Here is a 23731-nt window from a genome sequence, read left to right as displayed (position 1 = left end):
TAGTATTTTTTATTTTTTTTAATAAGGTCAATTTATTTTAAACTGCCCCTCCCCGCTTAACGATAGGGAATAGACCATCCTCCCATCGCTTTATTTTCTTTCAACCTACACACTAGGGTGGACCAAAAAAATCATTTTTGATTATTTTGATTTGCTCTACCTATAACTTGTTTTCTCGACACAAAATAATGATACCCTAATTTTTTCAGAATTTTTCAATGATGTTTAGGGGCCGCGCGCACCCCCTTATTAAAAAAAATAAGCTCTTTTAGTTTTTTATTTTTTTAACGCTTATATAATTTTTTTACCGAAAAGCTGTTTGAGTAAAAAGTATTGAGTATCAATAGATCTACTTACTTCAATTTTTCTTTTTTCCAAAAAAAATATTTTTGACTGATTCCCAGGCGTTAGAAGTCGAAATTACTGATAAATGCTACGAAAAAAGCCTTAAAACTATGTTTTACTGTTTTTTATAACGGTTAAAATTATTTTTATCGTATTCCTCATCAAATTTACTATAAAAACCGTGCTTTTATATTACTCAATTCTTCTTAGATTGATAAAAGAAAATTAATTTTTAAAAAAGATCGTACCAAAACAAGTGAAGGAAAAATGGGGGAGGGTACTATATCTTGGGCGCCGAGATTTGATAACAGAATTTTGTAGAGGAGTTAAATACGATCATTTTTCACTATGGGAGGGTTGGTCTATCTGGCTCCGTTTAGGCGGGAATGGCAATTTTCTAAAAAATGACTTTAAATAATAAAAAAATATTAAAATACAATGGCAACACTTACAGTTATGAATGAAACCTTTTTCAAAAGCTAGAACTGTACACTTTATTCTAATTTTGAAGGAAAGTTATTTCAATCAATTGTTTTTGAAATAATCGATAAAAAAGTAAAAAATTGGGAAAAAAAGTTTACAAAACCACATTAAATAATGTTTTTGTCCAGATTGCGGATTACAATACAAAAAATGGCTGATAAAATAAAGTGTCACAATTGATTCCTTATCAAATACTGAAGTCCATATGTTTTAATGCTTTCTAGTTTTTGAGAAAATTGAAAAATAAAAAAAATTCTTTTTTATCAGACCACGAAATTTTCACGAAATTTTATTTTGATAACTATCCATATTTTTTAATGATGTTGTTGTTGATGCAGCGCCTTATAATATTGAATATCGGATATGTTTTTTGATGGTGGCAAAAATATCAAAAACAGCCATAAAAATTATAATCTGATAAAAAGAATTTTTTTTACTTTTCAATTTTCTCAAAAACTAGATACGATAGTTTTAAGGCTTTTTTCCCAGCATTTATCAGTAATTTCGACTTCTAACGCCTGAAAATAAGTAAAAAATATTTTTTTGAAAAAAGAAAAATTGAGGTAAGTAGATCTTTTGAAACTCAATACTTTTTACTCAAACAGCTTTTCGATAAAAAAATTATTTAAGCTTTAAAAAAATAAAAAACTAAAAGAGCTTATTTTTTTTAATAAAGGGGTGCGCGCAACCCCTAAACATTATCGAAAAATTCTGAAAAAATTTGGGTAGCATTATTTTGTGTCGAGAAAACAAGTTATCGGTAGAGCAAATCAAAATAAAGAAAAAATGATTTTTTTGGTCCACCCTACTACACACTCTATCTTTTTGACACATTCCTCCTGAATCACCCTTTCTTTATTATCCCCTCGTTTCACCTCTACAATTTTATCAAGACTAAATCTCCACGCCTCATTTGGTATATCATATATAGATACCCACTGCTTTTTCTTCTTTGAGTTTTCTTCCCACCTCTCTGATTTATTCTTTACTATCTAATGTCAGTATCGACTCGACTTCCGTTCTTCTTCCATTCTTACTCTTTGTCTTTCTTCCACCCCTCTAATTAGGCTCATAAAATATCTTTTCCATTCCTCTTCTTCAATCCCTTCTCCCATCATCTTTTTCTTCTTTCTGTCTCTTTTTATTATTTCTTAAACTTTATTTTCGTTATTGGCCTTCTCTTAAAGTTATTGGCCTTCTCTTAAAATCTCCTCCTGCTTCTCTTTTTTTTTTCTCTCAATCATCGCATGATATTCTCTTTTTTTCTGCCTGTATTTTTCGGTCGTACCGCTGCCTTCTCTCCAACCCTTTAACTCCTTCCTTACTTCTTCTATCTTCCTTCATTCTTCATCCCACCATCCTTTCGGTCTCCTTTGTCTTCCACCGAGCTCCTCACTTCTATTAATCTCTCTCTTTTCCTTCTCCCCTATCTGCTTTTCTGATTTTTCTCACCCCCCACTCCCCTTCCAGTGTCAATCCTCACATTCCCCTCTCGAATTCTCGTTTCATCTCCAACCACCTTCTCGTTTCTGTTTTTTTTTTACCTCTTATTCTTTCACTCTCTTTCTACTTCTTCCATTTTTCATTGTGATCACCAAAGGGTGATTGTGTTTGACTCTAATCTATCTGCTACTTCTATCCTTTTTATTCCCCTTCTATACCTCTATCTTTTCATCACCCAAAACATAGTCTATTACTGTCTACCCTCTGCCTCCTGCATACGTGATCCCATTCTATGTTTCCGTTAAAAATTTCCCACCCCAATCCCCAATTCTCCTATCATATGCGTTAGCTTCTTTCCTTCAGCGTTAAATTTTTTATCTTTACACCTCCTTCCACTGCATTCTTCCTCCATTTCCCTCACTCCCCCACCCCTTTGTCATGTTCTTAAGTTGAAATCCCCCCTATTATCACTCTTTCCTCCTCTGACATACTTATTGCAAAGATTATTTATATACGAAATAATACAATTTTGTATGAATCGTCAGCTGTGAGAACGGAATAAGTCCATTTTGCAAAAGTGTTGGGAAAACGCAAAAAAACTGAATAGCGTCTATATTTTACTTTTTTGAGATGTAAGACCAATAAATAAAATGAAGATCACGTGGGTTTGAGTGGAATGAGACACAAATTTTGTTTGTAGCGGGTTCTGGCAGCCAGGTATAACGGTTTGAGAACGTTGGACTTATTTCGTTCTCAAAACTTACGTTTTGAAATTTCACCCAAAAGCCAAATTTTGAATGAAATAAACATATAATTTATTTAAAACAAAAGTTTTAATAATAGCAATAGATTAACTTTTGAAAGAGTTTGAGTAATCAAAACAAAAAGTGTTTTACATAGTAAAAAAACAATTTTCTGTTGTGGTCTATTAGAGCGGGTGGCCACTGCAAAAACGCTCAACTCATCGAGTTAAAGAAAATTTCAAATGGGAAGTGAAAGAGGGCTAGTATTTACGAAAACCACAGGTCTTCCCGTCCGCATCCTGGCACGATTGGCGCGGTAATGTGCATTGTGCATCTCATAGAGTTAAAAGACGATATTAGTGTCAAATTAAAGGTGATATAGTCAGCTATCAAAATTCAGAGGTCTTCCGGGTGAAAGTCAGGCAATTTTGTCATGCAGCCCGTTTTAAGGTTAGAAGCGCTAAACACGAGTTTTTGGCTAAAGTCCTGTTTTTGGTAGTGTTCGTGGAAGAGTTAGGGAGTTTTATTGGTATCAAATCAAAGACAAAACTAAGCACTTTTCTGGCATAGAAGTTTTTTAAGCCATTTGTTGATATTTTTTTTGTTATCCATGCAAAGTATTTTTAAAATTATTAAAATATAAGGGAAAATTATACAAAAGGTGCGATGCAAATGTTGTTAATATAGACATTAAAGAATCAGTGATGTCAAAATAAAGGGAATAACATATTCTTTCAAAATTTAGAGGTCTGTCGGATCAAATCTTGACATTTCATCCCCCAGCCTGGGGGAACGTTATAAGTGATAACAGCTCCTAACCTCAAAACCAGCTGCGTGACCTAATTTCCAATTTTAGGCTTGGTTTTCAAAAGGAGACATAATTAGCTTTAATTTGAAATTAAATTCGCCTTTTAATTCGGTAAATTGTATTATTTGAGACGCGCAGCATATTATTTGAGACTTTTTCCTGAATTATTCGTAGTTTTGCATATACTTTGGGTCATTGTTAAGAGTCTATCAAGCTTTTTCCAAAACATCGTTTTGTATTTAAATGCTAACAACTCTTATTTTTATTTTTAAGTGAAAAACTCCTTAACTCATCGCCAAAATACCAAAAAACAAGACTTTATGAAAAAACTCACTTTCATCTCTTCTAACCTTAAAACGGGCTGTATGACAAAACTGACAGACTTTCACCCGGAAGACCTCTGAATTGTGATAGCTGACTATATCACCTTTAATTTGACACCAATATCGTCTTTTAACTCTATGAGATGCACAATGCACTTTACCACGCCAATCGTGCCTGGACGCGGACGGGAAGACCTGTGGTTTTCGTAAATACTAGCCCTCTTTCACTTCCCATTTGAAATTTTCTTTAGCTCGATGAGTTGAGCGTTTCTGCAGTGGCCGCCCGGTCTATATATTTTTTGCTTGAGTAAAACAAAAAATGGGAAAATATAGATAGGTTCGAATGGTCATACTTAGGTTAATTTCCAATGAAAAAACTTTTTGAGCTCAGCATTTTGAAGGAAATTTAATCTTCTGTTTTTATTTAGAGTATTGCATATCTCAGCCCGAAAAAAATATCGTTAAAAAAGCAAAAAAAAAAATAAAAAATAGCTTTTCTTTACTTTTTTATTTTTTTTACTGTTTTGGTATGGAATTTTATTTTTCAATTTAAAAAAAAAACATTTTTCCGATATTAAACTTGATTTTCTTCAACAAGTTTTAAAATCAATTTATCAAAATTATGCTTTGTTTACGAGATATATAGAAAAAAAACAAAAAGGGGGCTTTTGCACCCCTATCTTCAATTTCCACCCTCTCATTTAATAGCACTCCGCGGTTTTATCTTCTGTTATAACCTTCAACGTTTTATGCAATCAAAACCCGTGAACGTCTTAGTTAAGACATAATCAGTAGCCTGAAATCCTGGATTTATTCTGTTCTTCAAACTTATGAAATTTTGCACCCCCTGTAACTTCGACAACCAAATTAATTTTTTTTGTTTTTTTTCGACTTAGAAGATGTGTCTTATTCCGTTTCACAACTGACGATTCAATTTGAATGTTTATAGATGTTTTTGAATTTCACATATCTACTATAGAATTTGATTTAAAAATAAGTATTCAAAACAGGCTCTTGCATATATGGTAAGGCCGGATCTGATGCAAACAAATATCAATAGCACAGAACTCTTTTTTTTGAATATTTAAATGAAAAGCACGAGGTTTATAAATGTTGACAGCTTTTATCTTTATCACTTCGCAGCTACATACTTTCATTGGCTTTGGCTGACCTCTTGGTTATTGTGACAACTGTCCCTCTCACATCCACCGTGTATACAGTAGATTCTTGGCCATGGGGAAGCTTCCTTTGCACGCTATCTGAGTTTACTAAAGATGTGTCAATTGGAGTATCTGTATTCACATTGACCGCTTTATCCGGCGATAGGTATTTCGCAATCGTGGATCCTTTGAGAAAATTTCATGCGCACGGTAAAGTCTTTTTACAACTGTCATCATTTTATATTATTTAATTGTAAAAGCACTTTGATCTTGGTATTTATATTTTATGGTTTATTGTAAAGGAGGAGGAAAACGTGCCACGCGAATGACCATAGCAATTGCATTTTCCATTTGGATCCTGGCTATATTTTGTGGCTTGCCAGCATTAATTGGTACAAGTGTAAAGGTGAGTGTAATAGAAATAAAGAGATGCAAAGATAAATTTAAAACTCTTAGCTGAATATCCTTCCTGACCATATAATAAATAATTACAAACTTATTTTAAAAATGCAATTATTATCTTCTTTTTTAGAGAGTCAACATTAATAGCAATAAATCGTTTTCTTATTGCTATCCATTTCCTGATGAATGGGGACCTGGTTATGCTAAACTAATGGTCCTTTTGAGGTTTTTGGTTTACTACGCTGTACCATTGATCATAATAGGAATATTTTATGTGTTGATTGCCAGGCATTTAGTATACACAGCAAGTGTGCCCGGAGAAATGCAAGGAGCTGTGAGACAGGTTTGTTTGAATTAGTTTATTTGTTTAAAGGTAATTAATAAAAAATTTGCCGAAATGTAAGAAAGATTTAATTTTTTTTTTTCTAATTTGTATTGTGCACCGCGGCGAAAAGCCATTTTCAAAAACGTGATTTATCTCCGCAACTATAAGTTTGGTTTTATTGCGTTTTAACTTAGGGCGTGGGTGAATTGGGTCAAATATTAAGCCGAGGATAAATTTATTGATACTAAAGAGGTGAAAATTAGCCTGCTCTTTAGCTGTGTGAATTGGGATACAATTTCAACATGGCTTAATAATTGGGTTAAGCTGCAAAACGAAATAATTAATGGTATTAAAAAGTTTTATAAATTATTAAAATACACATACTTTCAACACAAGTTGTTCTGTGAGTTTTATTTTTGATTCCCATGCACTACCAATTCTTTTCATCACAAATAAAGTGAAATATATTTTTAAAAAATTATTTTTCAATTGATATACACTCATGATGTTTTATTTCTTTCTCAATTTCCATTCTTTGTTTTCAGTTTTTGATTATTTACTAAAAAAAAATACATGTACCTATAAAACCTGCTGTCAAAAATGTTTCTTTTGATGATAAAATTTTAACCGGCTCGGCTCCCAAAGCAGTATAAATTCTTGAAAGCTGAAAATGTATCCTTTCATCTCAATAGTATCAAAAACGGTCAAAAAACTTGGGACAAAAAAACTTGTTTTTCTCGTTAATGACATTATTAAACTTGACTACATTCAATCAAGTTAGAATTCTAGTCAAATAAATAACGTTTGAGGCGAAATGCCTTCACCAGGCGATTTACTTTTCCTAAATTATTTTTTTTTAAGTTAATAAAAACTAATGCTTCTATAAAATGTAAAATAAGCGAGGATAGCGAAAATAAAGTTTAGCTATCCGGGGCTAACCGTGGGCAAACACAAACCACGGTTTTAAACAGCTGATCTTTCAACAGGAAAAATCACAATTTTCTCGGTTTTTGATATGTTTCTTACATATCTATATAAATTGCAAAAAGTTACTTGATTATGATTACATTTTGGTGGTGTGGAAAAAGGTAAAGCTATTTTTCTTTCTCTAAAAATGTTTTTATTGTGAAATTCTACCAACAAAGGGGTAACGCTGGTTCTTTTTTGATCAAACTTGAAGCATTTTTATGCATAGTGTGGCATCGCTGTTTGAGCTTCTTGTTGTGATAGACTGTTGCATTAAGCGGCCCATAGAAACCACACTTGTGTGCACACCGGAGCGACAAAAACAAAACTTTTTGATTTTTTTGTGTCGGTGTCATGATCGGTGTGCCGTCTGTGTCGCGGTGTACACACAGATGTGCGCATAAGTGTGCACACAAGTGTCTTGTCTATGGGCTGCTTTAAACATGATGCAGAGTGGGATCCAAACGTCCTATCTTACCTGTACTGACAATTTTTGGTGGATAGTTATTAGTTAAGAGGCATATTTTTAAGCGCCTTTTTGTGTATATTTTGTTTATTGTGAGGGTTTTGTATGATTAATAGAATTTTTATTATATGTGGAACTAATACAGTAGGCTATCTAATAAATTAAAAAAAAATGAAATTTTCACTAGTAAACACCTAATATAATTATTTTGTTAAAGAAAAACATACAGATTTAGTTACAGACATTTTCATTTGATATCAATAATGTTTTTTGTTCGGCTCTTACTACGCATTATACTATAAACTATTTGAAAAACAGCATAAATCTTGATTTTTAAATCCGCATTTTCAAACTCAAATATGTCAAAAACCCCACCAATGAATTTGAAAATATTTTACAAACATAATCATGCCTATTACCGAAGACGCAGATGCACTGCGGCGGGAGTGAGAGTCACTTTCACAAGATTTCGTATTACCGAAGCCGCCGGTGCGGAAGTGATAGAATTACATTTGACTATGTAAGTGTCAACAATGACATATGTCGGAAAGCAGTTTTGTGTGTTTTCGTGGATCGATAATACAGTTCATCCCGGGGAGTTCACAAATTGAAATTTTGATTCGGTTGCGGATCGAGTAGATTCCCGGGGACTGAGTCACTGCGTCTTCTGTAATAGGCATGAATGTGCTTGACCTCACCTTTCAACGCACTGGACCCAGCCTTCATAGACAAATGGGTCATCTCCTTTATGAATAAACTTTCATTTCAAGTTCCTTTTGTGTTAAATTATCTAAGCTTTAAATGTATGCAAGGTTTCACTTTATACGTTCATATTTATTATCAATCAATTAATAGAAATAATACTTTAAGGGGTTATATCTAGCTGTAAGTGCGAAAAAACGTGCTTTTTTGCGGATTTTTTGTGAAGAGGCATTTCATTATACAAACATAAAGAATACATGAACATATAGCAAATTTAATGTATAAAAATAATTCGCTGTGTATTTAGAAAAATATTGGGTTCCGTTATTTTTGTAGTAGGTCTCCTAGACGACCTCCAAAAAAAGCTGTCTGGCGGTGAGCAAGATATCTCTGACACAAATCACCCAAAATTGAAAAATCCAAAATATTCATTTCCAGGATAGACAAATGCAGGTAATGAACGAAGGAATAGTCAAAATTTTGATTTTTGACAAAATGGCGGCTTCTCAAAGACAAAAATCGTTTTTTTCACGAAAATTTACACTTTAAAATGGCATAAAAAATCCAATTATTGCCAAAAACCTTTTTCCTTCGTTCATTACCTGACAAAAGTATCAAAGAAAATTCAGTAAAAATTTCAAGCCGATCGGTCCAGCCGTTCCGGAGTAATCGTGCTCACCGCCAGACACATTTTTTTTGGAGGTCGTCTAGGAGATCTACTACAAAAATAACGGAACCCAATATTTTTTTTTTAAATAAACAGCGAATTCTTTTTATACATTAAATTTGCTATAGGGATATGTATTCTTTAGGTTAATATAATTAAATGCCTCTTTACAAAAAATCCACAAAAAAGAAGGTTTTTTTTGCACTTACAACTAGATATAACTCCTTAAAGGTCTACGTTATTACTTTAATATTTTTGGCCAACGTAGATATTCTCGGACAAATTTGCTGAAGAAAACGAACCTGTGAAGATTTTTAAATATAAATATATTTTACTTGGCCCTAAAACGAAAGTGCATAAGATAATTGTGATATTACCGTTCTTCTTCTTCTTCCTTTTTCTCGGCGCTGTTATGATCTCGATGTCGAGGGGATCATAACTATCCCACTTAACAGCTCCACACTAGTGATCCGCCTGTGGGGTTCGTCGGGTTGACCTCAGAAATCGGCGGCAAGCCTCCCGGTTTTGTATTGTTCCATTTCTAAGGCCAACTGAATGCTGGTGTTTTTGCATTTGCTTGTACCAGGAGTTTTTAGGCCTACCTTTCTTTTTATTTCGTGTTGGAACGTTGTATGATATTGCTTTTTTGACGGGGTTCTCAGGATCTCTCCTTTGAACATGGCAATACCAACTGAGTCGGTCGTGTTCAATTTTTTGGGAGATGGTGTTTTTAAGATGAGACTTCCTCGGATCTTCGTACTTCTCAGCTGCCGTTAACTTACTCTAATACTTTTTGTACATTGTCCAACATTGTGAACCGTATGTGAGTGCTGGACGCACAACTGCGGTGTAGAGTCTTCCTTTTAGCTTAGGGGGCATTTTTCGATCACAGAAGATGGCAGAATTTTCCTGCCACCTCAGATATTTAAACTTTTCACACTTGGGGAGCACTACTCCATTCAAATAAATGTCAGGAATAGGCTTGTGTGGATCAGAAAATGGGCAGCATAGGTATTCTGTCTTTTTCGCGCTTATGCGGTACCCACTACCTTCTAGAACATCCACCCATACATACATCAAGTGCTCGTTGCAGGGATATTGGGTCTTCACTTATGATGGCTCCATCGTCAGCAAAGAATAACTGGTGCACTTTTGGGTCCGTCACTTTGCTTTCAAGCAGGTAATCAAGAACGGTAACTTTTTGTGTATTGACGCTCTTATTTCTATGATACCGTTGTTGTTGAAAAATTAAGATTTGAACTTGAATAACTTATGACGCGGATACGACTTTCTTGTGCTCACGGATATTCTTGTGCGTATTCCTTATGGCAAAATAAAGATAATTGCAATTAAAAAAATCCTTTACTTATTTACCGTAGTTTGGTCTTTTTTGTGTACTCTATTGCTTATGTTAATGCAGGTTTTTTTTAAAACTATTTTTCTCTATGTGTACTAAATCTTCGTTTCAATTTTGTATATTGCTTAGGTACGTGCTCGAAAGAAAGTTGCTGTCACAGTTCTGGCTTTCGTTTTAATATTTGGAGTTTGCTTTCTTCCCTACCACATTTTTATGTTATGGTTTTACTACTGGTAAGTTTTACATTTTTTATCGTTTAAGTACTGATACCAGAATTCTACTCTTTTCTTTAAAATGTTTTTTTTTTTTTATAGGCCAACATCGCAAAATGACTACAATTCATTTTGGCATGTCCTTCGAATTCTTGGCTTTTGCTTGTCGTTTGCCAACAGTTGTGCAAATCCCGTTGCATTGTACTTTGTTAGTGGTGCATTCCGAAAACATTTTAATAGGTACTTGTTTATTGATTTCAACCCAGACGCATGACACATAAATATGTGTCATTTGAAAAGATATAATCTAATTCAAGTTTTGACGTTGAAAAAATGTATATTAATGAAAGCCAATTTAATAACACATATATCAAGAACATAGACACCAATAAACAAAAGTTTTCGGAGTAAAAATGTTTTTATTTTTTAAATATTTCTTTAAAAAATAATGCTGTATTTAAAAAAAAGAAAAGAAAAAGTGTTGTCTAACTAAAACAAAAACATATTTTCTGATTGAAAATTGCTGATTTGAGAACAATTTTTTGCATCTCTATGTAGATATTTGTTTTGTCAAGGATACACAGCTGGAAGAAAAAAAAGGACCGATACTTTAGGTGCTCGAGACACATCACTAACAAGCACTGCATCGAGGAGATACACATCCAGACGATCATACCAACAAAGTACTATAAGAAGGTAATTTGACAATAATTTACAATTGGGTAATTCCATGAGAGCATAGGCTAATTTTTGTAGCTATGTTTTTCGCCCTTATTTATCAACCTATTCACTAAATTAACTACGTTAATACATTTACACTTACAGTAATTTGAAGTATGCCAGGAAAAAATATATTTTGATCGCATTGTTTTTTTTTAATTTATTTCATATTTTTCCGCAATAAAAATACGATATACATATATATTATAATTTACTCTTTATTTGAAGTTGGTGTTCTCAAATAAACAAACAACACGAAGAAAACTTTCAGCTTGACGTTTGAGATATGTCAAATGTTCCAAGTATGTGTGCAAATCCGTGTAAATCTTTTAAAAAAGAGGGATTAAAAAAAATTCTAATTCTGCTTCGTTTGAGACGAATTTTTTTTTCTATGGAACATGATTTTTAGAAAAAATTCGCTTCAAGATTCGACATTAATTTAATATAGCTTTTTACGGCCTTTAATCCAAACAAAAATTGTGATTGTTTGTCCGGTTTTGTCTTTGTATTCGCAAAACAGCCAAACCAACAAAAATCCATCTTTATAAATATGTTTAATACTAACAGTCATATTTTGTCCATATTAGGTGTGTTTTTTTGTTTATCTATATAGATTTTGTGCAAAAAAACGACATCGAGATTTTTGAAATCGAAACAATTTACGTGTTAAAAACAACAAAAACTTTATCTGTATAGATTTTTGAAAAATCCAGATAATTATCCAGATTTTACTTTCTCTCGATAAAAAACAGTATTGCCAAGGCAGGTTAATTGTTGTGTTCATACAGAAATATCTGAAAATATTAACAAAAAAAAAAAGCGGAGAAAACGAGGTTTGAAAAAAACTCTCATAGAAAAAAATAATCAAAAATTTGTTTGACATGGTTCCATTGAAATGTTAATATCTCGAGATAAACGCAATGCACTTTTCAGATAAAAGTCTTAAATGGATCCTGATAAGATTGTTCAACAGATATGTATATAAAATTACCAAAGTTTTTTCGAAAAATTAAAAAAAAAATAAAAAAGTTTCCACATTTGATTTTTAAAAAATCGAAAAAAATTCAATATTGCTACCTTCAAACGCTTATAACACAAGAACGACGCAACTAATGTTAATGGTCATGGTCTTAAAATGAAGCTAAGAATATACAGATAATTTTTGGTTTTTGTGAAAAAAAAATTTTTTTGAATCCAACATGGATGCCATGGCCATATGAAAATTTTTCTTTGCATCCAACATGGATGTAATGGCCTTCCCACTTCGGATTTAAAATAAAAAAAAAACAAAAGCAACATTTTTGACTGACAGCTGCCAAAGTATATGTACAGTGTTGCCAAATGTTTGCATGGATTTCAAAAATCCCGATGTCGTTTTTTTGCACAAAATCTATATAGATAAACAAAAAAACACACCTATTATAAGCTATTCTGAAAAGAAAAATTATAATTAATAATACATCCTAATAACATAATTTTGTACACTTACCTCCATTATTTCCTTGAAAATTTTGTAAATTATCAAAAATCAAAGTGACAGCTAAAACTGTCAGCCGCAGCTGTCAGTCAGACTTTTTCATTATTCATTGGGTACGTTCACGTACTCGTCTTAAGGTATCTGTATACCTTTGTGTTGTTTTAATCCCATGTTAAATCTCAGCTGACAAGCAAAAAAATCCGAAGGTATCCTAAAAATTTCTGGATACTCGTGTATCTTATGGGAAATTTGAAGAACAGCTGATTCGTGTTCATAAACGTATCGGATACTTAGGTATCTTTGATAGGGTATCTATGCGTACGTGAACGCACCCATTTTCTTATTTCGTTCCATTTCTTTGATTTTCATTAAGGTTGAAACCCAATGCAAGTTTTTTGCGGTACGTACGCACTGATATCGGTGGTTTCCCGCAATGGAATTCTTACAAAAAAATTTGCAGAAAGCAGAAAATTTGTATACTCTTTTTCACAAACTAATTGCTCTAGCAAAAAAAAACGTTTTTACCTGCACAGATAGACAAAGGGCCGGTTGTAAAAAGGTGGATCAGTCTTGGTTCAGGAATTGAAATCGCCGGTTCAAGCATGGATTTTGCAATATAACCTTGAACCACTGCTAAACCTCAACTTATTCACCGAACAGCTAGATTTTAACCTACCCTAAGTCCGAGATTTAGAATAAATCTCACCAATTGCTCTAAAATCACATTTTTCCAAAGCAGAAAATATTCCTCAAATTTCGTAGTTTTTGGTGGTATTAAGATTGCGTGTGAATTGCGTTAAAATTTTTCAACTTGGTTTAATATTGCGAGATTTTCGCGGTGAATAATGGGTTAAAAATTATCTACTGTGAAACAGAATAAAATTTAAACCACAAGGTTTAGATGGGTTTTAAGCTGGGGTAGCACTGGGGTTTAGTTGGGTTTTAAGTGGTCAAATAAATACATCTTTGAACTAAAGTCGAACCACACATAATCCGCCAAAATCGGCAAGCTTAGTTCCTGAACTAAAGCTGAGCCACGTTTGTAAAACAACACTTAGAATTTGGCTTAAAAACCAATTTGTATATGCTCTTTCACAAAGCAATGGGGCTAGCGAAAAAAATATTTTTACCTACGCCTATAAGGGATTCTTCAAAAATAATAAAAAAATTCAGAAAAAATTTTACATTTGAACGCGGAGGTTTCGGTTTAAAATTTGTTTCAAGGTTTGGACACACCGGTAGGGGTAGCGGTACGGATACTTGAATGAAAAAAATTCCACATCAATATAGTTCCGCGGAACTATCAAGAATTTGAGTTTTTTTTCAGGAAAATGCATCAAAAAAGAAAAGGTATGAAATTGAATATTTTTTCCTGATGGAAGACATGGAACTGGAACTATTAATGTAGTTCCATGTCCGTGAGCATGATTCATAAGAGTGTAGTTGTGGTTTTGGTTTGTGAATTTTTGGCGCATCCATGTGTTTTGGCTTTGGATGAGAATTCTATGACATGCCTGTGTGTATTGTGTATTTCAAGCAGAGACAGAGACATGTGCGATTTCGTTTTGTTTCTAGTTCCTCTTCTTCTTTCTTTCTTTTGTGTGCGGCTGTGTCGGAACGATGGAACTGTTTAAATTAATTTTGTGGAACGAGTGGAACTAGTTCCGAGTAAGGAACTAGTTCCAGGAACTATTTGGCTCCGGAACTACAATGTACAATTACCCGTAACGCTACCGCATACCCTTTCGGTGTGGCCAAACCTTCAAGGCTTTACCACACGGTAGAGGTTATTGTATGAAAAAAATCCAAACTGGAACATCAATATACAGGTTTGGAATTTTGTTCATACTAGCACCCGTACCGCTACCAGTATCGCTACCGCATACCTTCTGGTGTGGTTCATACAATAGGTGTGTTTTTTATTACCACCGGTCTTAACTGGACAAAAAAAACGCAGTCGGGGCTAAGCAATTTACATGTTAAATGCAACAACACTTTAGCCCCTTGGGCTTAGTTGTTTAGCCCGGAGAATTCTCTGGGCTTAACTTTTTCAACAGATTTAAATCTGTGCTACCAAATTAACTTGTTCGTAAATTGTTTAGAATTTGTTTAAAAACATCAAAATTGATGTTTGGAATGACAATTATTATTTTAAATATTTATTTAATAGTTATTTAAACTTTTTTTCTTCAAAAACACACAAGAAACCCCAAAAGCGAAAAATATGACAACTTTATATTTTTTTGTGTCAGGTGGTTTCGGAACATTTAATATGCAGTGCTGCCAATTTTTCTCGCTAAGCCCCGAGGCGTTTTTTTTAACCAGTTAAGACCGGTAGTAATAAAAAACACACCTAATAACCCGTACCCCTAGCACTGAAAGCTATGCGGCAGCAGTGCGAATAATTGTATGAACATGAACAAAAATGTACACCAGAACAATTTTTCCCGCTACCGCATACCTTTCCGGTGTAGTCATTGCTTAAAATATTTTGTGAGAAAAATTGCAATCGTGAACGTGACCGTCAGGTTTAAAATTTTGTTCACACAATATCCCGTTTCGCTACCGCATATCCTTTCGGTGTGTTTTCTTTCCATTGTTTTGTTGAGACATTTGAAATCCATCCATATTTTTGGCAGCACTGTAGGTATACATACACTTTTTTTTAACTCTCCTTCAAGCAAACAGGTCCGACCTCGGTCCGAATTCGCTCCGCCTGAGGCGGAGCTGAGTCCGACTTCGGATCAGAAACTGGTCCGAAGGCGGCTCAAATTAGTATGGAAATTATAATCACCGCGAAGTCGATTGCATATGTATTGGTGTGGTGAAAATCTCCATTCCGAGAAAACGGAGCCGAAGGCAGACCTGAGTCGGAGCAGCGAAAACCTACCAGAAAGAGGAATAAAAAAGGGATGACGTTTCGCATTTGCGACCAAAAAAAGAACAAGATTTATTTTTTTTTCACTGAAACTGTTTTATTTTTTATTTAATTTTGGCAAACGAAATTTTCACAATATATACAATATAAAATACAATACATTTTTTCATTTTATTTTATTTGTTGTTGCTGCTGTTGTTGGTGTTTATTTAGATGCCCAATTGCATGTTTCACCTTCTGCCTTTTTCTTCATCATTATAGAGATTACATCTACAACACAAACAGATACACATCACTTTAATCCAAACACTTTGAGCGATATATACAACATACCTTTTTTTGTTTCCATATTGTTAATAGTTTGATATAATTGTTTATAATTATACTTATATTTTATTAACAACGACACGAGACACGACGCGACTAAACACTTCAACAAAAAATAACAAAATGACGCTTTTGCTCTTGTTGGCTATGTCTGTCTACTTTTTTTTCCTTTTCTCAGTTTTCACCACGATTCTCTTAGACTTTGTGTTCATACACAAAAAGTTGCAAGTGTGTGAGTGCAACCCCGCTTTTCTCGGTCGGAGGTCGGACTGTCTTTTCTGGACTCCGTTTTCTTGCTTGAAGGGTCTGTACTGGTAGCGCCTTAGGATCCATGATGGGTGTAGTTGTGGCGTTCTTATGTAATAAACTTTGAAGGTGTTGATTTATTTTCGATTTGTTTTTTAAATTAAACATAAAAACTTTTTTGAAATTTTTCCTAATTTTTTCGACAAAACTTTGCTAATTTTTAATAATCTTGTTACAATTCATTTAAGAGTCTTATCTGAAAATTGCATGGTCTGTATACATGTTTTTTTTTTATTTGTTGTCGTTTGTGTTCACACAATTTTATTACTTTATTATTACTATATTATTTTATTAATATTATTAAATGTTTTACCCCCCCCCCCCCGAAATTTTTTTTCAGAAAATCAAAAGATATAGTATAAAAATACCTACAAGTCTAATATTTGCAGTACTAAATGGTTTGTTTTTGTATTTTAGTAATTTAATTACCTATCTGAAAATCTCCCTAAGTCTCTACCAATTTCGTATCGTTAAAGAAGCTGTCGATGAAGTTTTTATAAGGAAAAACAACAATTTTGTGGTCCATTACAACGTTTGGTAAGGGATTTTCAAAAAACTAGTTTTTACCTCTTTGATCGTTTCCTAAAGCACTATGTAAACACCTTAACCCTCTATAGCATATAGTATACCACAGGCAACAAACCGCTTAACCCCCCTTTTCTCCTAATCTTTTAAAAATTTTCCGTTTTTAAGCATTGCAGAATGTATTCTATACTGTTATCTTCTAATCAAATACCAACAACTCAATTGTTCTTACGGAGAAATCCCTTTAGTAAACTAATAATTTCTAAAAGTTGGAAGTGTGCTTTTTCTTAAAAACAATAAAAATAGTTTTTGGTTTATAAAGTGATTTTTTTTTGTGAAAATCTTTAAAGTAAGTGCTCAATGTTTACAAGATAATTGTTTTTTGTAGTTTCTTATTGTTTTTTCTTTGTGAAGTGCCAATTTGAGTTTGTGTCCTGTAGGCTACATTGTGTTGAAACGGTATAAATATCGCTAATATTTACTCAGAGTATTACTTTGTTTTGCGTCGCGAAAAGTGAAGATGGACTCGATCTTGATGATGATAGCTTGTCAGAACCCGATTTTTTAGCCAGATTTCGAAGATTCTACTGAAGAAAAAAAAAAAAGGGGCGATATTGATATGGAAGATTCATTAGGGCGTTTAAATGACTCTAATTCTGATCAAGAATTGGCACATCTCGTTTTTGAAATATTACCGTTAAATCTATTTAAGTCTTTCCGACATCTTATCCTTTTATTTCAGAGAGTACCTATATAAACTTTTTCGTTATATTTTTAGCTTTCTATTTATCAAATTGTTTCAAATTAGAAAATTAGCTCATGCCAAACAACATGGATTATTTAAAATTTTTAATTGTATTCCCGATTTAATTTAGAACTAAATTGATATAATAGAATATTTCAATTTTTTGCTACAAAATTTTAGTGGGAGAAAAATTTCATTTTTCAATGTTTTTATATATAAAGGGTTGGGTTCGATATCCCGCTGTTTATATTCCCGTTTTTTTAAATCCCGCTTTTAAAATCTCGTTTTTCATTATCCCGCTTTTTATAATCCCGCTTTTTAAAATCCCGATTTTTATAATCCCGTTTTTTTATTATCCCGATTTTGCAAGCAAAACTAGTTGTTTTATTTTAAAAAATCGCGCGATTTTTTAAAATAAAACAACTAGTTTTGCTTGCAAAATCAGGATACTAAAACAAATTAAAAAATGAGACATTGTTCTAAACACATTTAATTAAAACCTTTAACAAAAAATATAATATATAAAAAAAAATAAGAAAAAATAAGGAATGTGATACTAAAAAGAAATCAATTAACAAACTAATATTTACTTTAAATTTTAAGAAGAACAATCAAATCGTGATAATCCCATAGATTAATAATAACATAAAATGATCACAACACCTTAAATTAAGTACACACTACATACCTAATCAAAAGAAACTTCATTTAAATATATTTCAACTTATATTTGGATACATTTCAACAATTTTGATATTTAAATAAATGAAATTTCTTTTACTTGTGAACTCAATTTAAGGCTTTAATCATTTTATGTTTTTATAAAAGAAGAACCGTTTTCGTAATGTGTTGAAGGTACATATTGTATGGGCAAAAAATCAGTTTTACTAATTTTTTGTCTATTTCTCATGATTTTTTTATTTGTGAATTAAGCATGTATTTTGTAAAAAAATCGGGATTTTCGGGATTTGACGGGATTTTAAAATGCGGGATTTCAGAAAACGGGATTTAAAAAAGCGGTATTTTAGTAAACGGGATTTTGAAACTTTTTTTTTTCGGGATTTTCGAAAAACGGGATTTTAAAAAGCGGGATTACGATACGCTCCCATATATAAAATTGTGCGAAATAATTTTTTGTATAAAGCCTATAATGGTTCAAATTTATTTCTTCAAAAAAATTTTCAAACAACTTATCACTCCTTGTTCCAATTTAAACTAGAGATGCCGCCGAATATTCGGCCATTTTATATTCGGTACATTCTTAAATTCTTCTACGGTAAGCAGAGCTATTTTAAACTCTTAACTATGAATTTCACTCCTAAAAAATATTTAAAAAGGATATTTGCAAGTTTTTCGCTCTGACACAGTTCTAATGACCATTTGCTTTAGAGGAATTAAGAATCGACTGCAGTTACATATAAAGCCTGGTACGCTGCTCGCGCTAAATTTTAGCTCCCATACAAATTATCGAAAATTTTTAGCCGAGATAAAATGGATCCCATACAAGTTATCGATAACTTGTATGAGAATTTTATCTCAGCTAAATTTTAGCGCGAGCAGCGTACCAGGCTTAAGGCGTGTTTTTTCTACAACTCAGTAGCTACTCATTTTTTTATTTTATTCGAAAAACAATAAAGGCTTGGCCACACCGAAGGGTACATGCGGTAGCGGTACGGGTAATTGTATGAACAAAATTCCACATCTGAACGTTGATATGTCAGTTTGAAATTTATTTCATACAATTACCCGTACTGCTCCCGCATGTACCCTCCGGTGTGGCCAAGCCTTAAAAAGAAATACTTACTTGTGTAATTTTTATTATTGTTTTGCGAATAAAATCAAAAATGAGTAGTAACTGAGTAATAGAAAAAACACGCTTATAGTTGATAAAAAAGTTTTGTGAATCTTAAAAAAAAATTTGTTCGGTCTGAGGTAACCTGGAATACTGGAATATTCGTCAAAAGCTTCAGGGCCACAAGGATTAAAACCGTTTCTCACCTGATAATGTAAATTACATTACGATTTTTGCACATTCAGAAAACTGGGACACGTTCCTATTATCATTTTGTTCCAAAAATTCGTTTTTGTTTTCACAAAATTATAAATACTGAAGAAAAAATTAACACCTTTTGAAATAATGACCAGTTCATTATTATAATGAACGTAACTATAGTTCATTCTTTAAGAATTACCCAAACAAATCAAAAGTTCGGCAGATATATGAAAAAATGTCATTTTGCCCCTACTTTCCGAGACAAACTTTCACTTTGACTAACTATAAAATTTTATTTAATCAACTCACGGAATTTATAAAAGACTAATTTGTAATATTTTTTGTATTCTTTTTTTTCTAGACTGCAGGATACTACAATTACAACGATGTTCCCAAATAACACAAATGTTCATGATGTTGATTGTGAGTATAACTACCGAAACGAAAACAATATCATGTGAAATACCGAAAAAAATAAATCTACCGACAGTACAACGGCCAACTTTATAAAATGTCATCAGTAATATTTTTAAGTAACCTAACCTAAGCTAATTGAACAGAAAAGCATATGAATGAACTATTCTTTCTTTCTTTCTTACGGCCATATTTTTCACTAGTTTAAAAAATACATCTGGATGTAAGGAAATTGAAATGTCAAAAATAAATCCAAATCCATGATATTCACTATCACGCAGAAAAAAAATAATAATTTTTAACTATTTTTTAACTAGTTTCACAGTTAAAATCGGGATAACTATTTTGGATTTGGATTTATTTTTGACATTTGACAATTTTACATCCAGATGTATTTTTTAAACTAGTGAATAATATGGCCGTTAATAAGTTATACCAATTTTAAAATTAATGTTGTCATCTACAACTCGAAAATTGTACGCTAAGGGCCGGTTATAGCGATCAGTAAAATAATATTCGTCTGTCGTAAAGTCGACTTAAGTTTTCATATTGAGTAAAATGAACTTGGATAAAAGATTAGAAAAAAAAAAAAAACGGTTCGGGGTTGGTTGCTTATAGTATCCCATTTTTGTCTAGAACTTATGTAGAAAGAATTGTACGAATTATGTAGCATAGAGGAAGGAATATCTCTATCTCTATGTTATGTATAACGAATAATACGAAATATCCTCGAATTTCCATGCACTTTTTCCATCCCATCTACACATGGGGTTGGTTGCTTATAGTATCCCATTTTTGTCTAGAACTCATGTGTCATGTAGAACGAATTGTACGAATTATGTAGAACGAATAATACGAAATATTTGTCGAATTTCCATGCACTTTTTCCATCCCATCTAGACATGGGTAAGTCCCCAATAAAAATGTTGCATCTTATCTTATAGTTCATCGTACACATCACCTTGCATACATGCAGGGTCTGTTAAGACGTTTTTTTTTTAAATCCTTTGTATTTATATATTTTACGTAAGAGCATAAACTGTTGTTAAAGGTGTTTTTATGATGATTTCTTAATACAACTTTGCCCACTGGGCGTTCTGTCACATTAAATGTGGCATAAAACTGCCATTTTCCATAATTGATATGAAGTTAGTAAAGTGGGTTAGGTTGTAAGGTAATGTGGGCATAACACTTTCTTTAGAGGCATTATTAGATTGAATTTACAATGTTGACGGGACAGTGCTTTTTTCATGGTTTTGTTTTCTATTTTTCCGATTGTAGAAAGGCCGATGCTTATACCACCGCATAGATGTTCAATTTCAGGACTTCTATCATGGGAACTCCATTTTAACCAGGGGCTCTTCTATTTTGTAGTGGTTAGGTGGTAAGCTAAGCTGCACAGCTATGCTCAATTCCTCCCCAGTAAAAGATGGAATGTCTTATTTTTTTTTTCATGGATTTAACTGTCAAGAGCTGTGCCAGGCAAGCATAGGCGAAAAATTTTGGAAAAAGTGTCTGTATGCAAACATGGCAAGTGGAAAAGAAAAACTATCAGTCATGTGCAAATCATTTCGTCCTAGCGTTTGACAACTTACAACATTGCCAGTGACCATTGGAGTGACCGCAAGAAATCGATTTTCGACAAATAAAAATCACAGTTTATGAAAGAACTATGGATTTGGCCCATTACTTTTACAGCATGTGAAACTTCTCATTGTTCCAGCATTTCAGATAAATATTTTTTTCTTGTATATAGGGTGTCCGGTACAAAATGGATAAGCCTGAAATAGCTAAACTTATGACGAAACGAACGCTAGGACGAAAAGATTTGCATATGACTAGGTATAGGTACTAGTTTTTCTTTTCCGCTTGACATGTTTGCATACAGACATTCTTTCCAAAATGATTCGCCTGTGCATGCCTAGCACAGCTCTTGACAGAAAAAAAAACATTTTATGGAGTTCCTTCGACAAAAATTCGACAAAAATTTTTTCTATGGGAATGAACCAGCTAATGACCAGCTTCCAGTTGCATGCCGAAACTACAAAAATACGGCCAGACACCTTTTTTTTGGAGGTCGTCCAGGAGATCTACTACAAAAGTAACGGAACCCAATATTTTTTTTAACACAGCGAATTCTTTTAATACATTAAATTTGCTATATGGATATGTATTTTTTATGTTTATAAAATCAAATGCCTCTTCACAAAAAATCCACAAAAACTGTTTTTTTGCACTTACAACTAGATATAACCCCCTTTATTGTCTTCATGTATAGTATACATTGTATACATATAATATATCAAACAACAAAGATTTATGTTTGTGTTATAACTTCTCAAACGCGAAGAGGAAACAAATTTGGTTACCTACATGAGAATCTACTTAATTTTCAGAGCTCAAACGCAAAGCGGAAAAAAATTTTGCCCACGATGACTGGAGAATCTATTTTGAGTTTTTCTTAATATGTGTGGTTTGGGAAATTTTCTTAATCTTGAAGGAATTTCAACTAAAAATCCCATTCAACTCATTCTATTTTAAAGCAGTTTGGACACCAAACAAATTTAGAACATTTTAACCAAACGCCAAGCCAAAATTTAACCTGTGGCAGAAAGTTTTAACGCAATTCGGAGACGACCTGAATTAACAGTAAATATTAAGCAACTTCTTTTCAAAAAATAATATTATACTTACAAAACCATATTAAATTTGTCTCAACTACATAATTAGCTCAATTTTAAAGTTCAAGTGACCTCAACTCCAAATTTATAAAGCGTTTGGCCCAGGTACGAAGTGGGCTCATCAGTAAGATACAGGGTGGCTGATGAATATCGCTACATTAAAAAATTCAAATAACTTTTTTTTCAGTGTATGAAATTTATTTTTCTTTTATTCATGTTAAAGCGCTTTCAATTTTATTAAATATAGCTTTATTAGTTTTAAAAATAATGGATTTTAAATGCCTCCCCTGGTCGTTAATGCATGTGGGGTGCCTTAAAAAAAGTTGTTTTTTGAAGATTTGAGACAGGAATAAATGCAAATATTTCTCGATTGGATTGTTTTCTTTCATTCAAATTTGTTGATTCTGCTTTGCGGCCTTCCTGTTTACAATAAACTCAAAAGAAAAAGTCGGATGCAGTAAGTGCAAGCGATTTGGGATTTTGACGGAATGGTAAAATCGTGCATATGAGCTTATCGGAAAATTTTCGTAGGAATTCTACGAAAACATTATCCATTTTCTATTATGCATTTTTGTTAAATCTAAAAACCAATCTGTAAAATAAAAAAAAAATTAACCAGATTCACTAAGTAGAAAAAAAGTTATTAAAGTTTTTTTTGGTAGCGGCTTTCATCAGCCACCCTGTATATCGTACCCTTACTAAGACGCCTTATTTTGGTCGATGTTTACCGACACTAATGTATAAAACTCACAGCATGAATATACTGTGAATTTTAATATTCTAAGGGAATTTGTTTAAATTCAGACACTTAGAAAATGTATGCCCGTGGTCAGGCTGATATAATAACGAAGAAAAAATAACAAATATGATACAAAATTATTAAAATTATTTTTATTTTAAGTGGAGCGATTGAGTTATTGAATTATATTCAATCGCTCCACTTAAATAAAAATAATTTTAATAATTTTTTATTATTTTTGTTATTTTTTCTTCGTTATCAAGTAATTAGCAACAAAGTAGAAACTAAATACCTACAAACCTAGTTTGAATGCGCTAAGTTCATATAAACTTAGCGAAACACTAAAACAAAACAAAAACGATTGGAGCAAACAAAACTAAATATAAATTTATTTTGGATTCGCTAAGTTCATATAAACTGTGAGAAAAAAACCCAAAACACAAAAACTAATGGAACAAAAAAATTTTAATTGCCGTAACTAATTAGCAACAAAATAATATGCACCTAGTAAGGATTCAATCAGG

At 32.6% G+C, this 23731-nt stretch overlaps 1 protein-coding gene across 2 annotated transcripts in view; it reads left to right on the top strand.

Moving 5' to 3' along the window:
- LOC129907855 (neuropeptide CCHamide-1 receptor) overlaps positions 1-23403 on the top strand; it is a 153816-nt gene extending 130413 nt beyond the window's left edge. The window contains exons 4-10 of one of the 2 annotated variants that reach the window (XM_055984270.1): positions 5289-5515; positions 5608-5711; positions 5838-6050; positions 10320-10423; positions 10505-10642; positions 10961-11098; positions 19735-23403. In XM_055984270.1, the coding sequence (XP_055840245.1) occupies positions 5289-5515; positions 5608-5711; positions 5838-6050; positions 10320-10423; positions 10505-10642; positions 10961-11098; positions 19735-19834 (1024 nt within the window). In that variant the 3' untranslated portion in view covers positions 19835-23403. The remainder of the gene's footprint in view (positions 1-5288; positions 5516-5607; positions 5712-5837; positions 6051-10319; positions 10424-10504; positions 10643-10960; positions 11099-19734) is intronic. The other variant, XM_055984269.1, reaches the window with a different exon arrangement.
- The last annotated feature ends 328 nt before the right edge of the window (positions 23404-23731 follow it).

This window comes from Episyrphus balteatus, chromosome 1 (genome assembly GCF_945859705.1).
Source record: "Episyrphus balteatus chromosome 1, idEpiBalt1.1, whole genome shotgun sequence".
Lineage (NCBI taxonomy): Eukaryota > Metazoa > Arthropoda > Insecta > Diptera > Syrphidae > Episyrphus > Episyrphus balteatus.
This window is presented reverse-complemented; position numbering and strand designations above follow the sequence as displayed.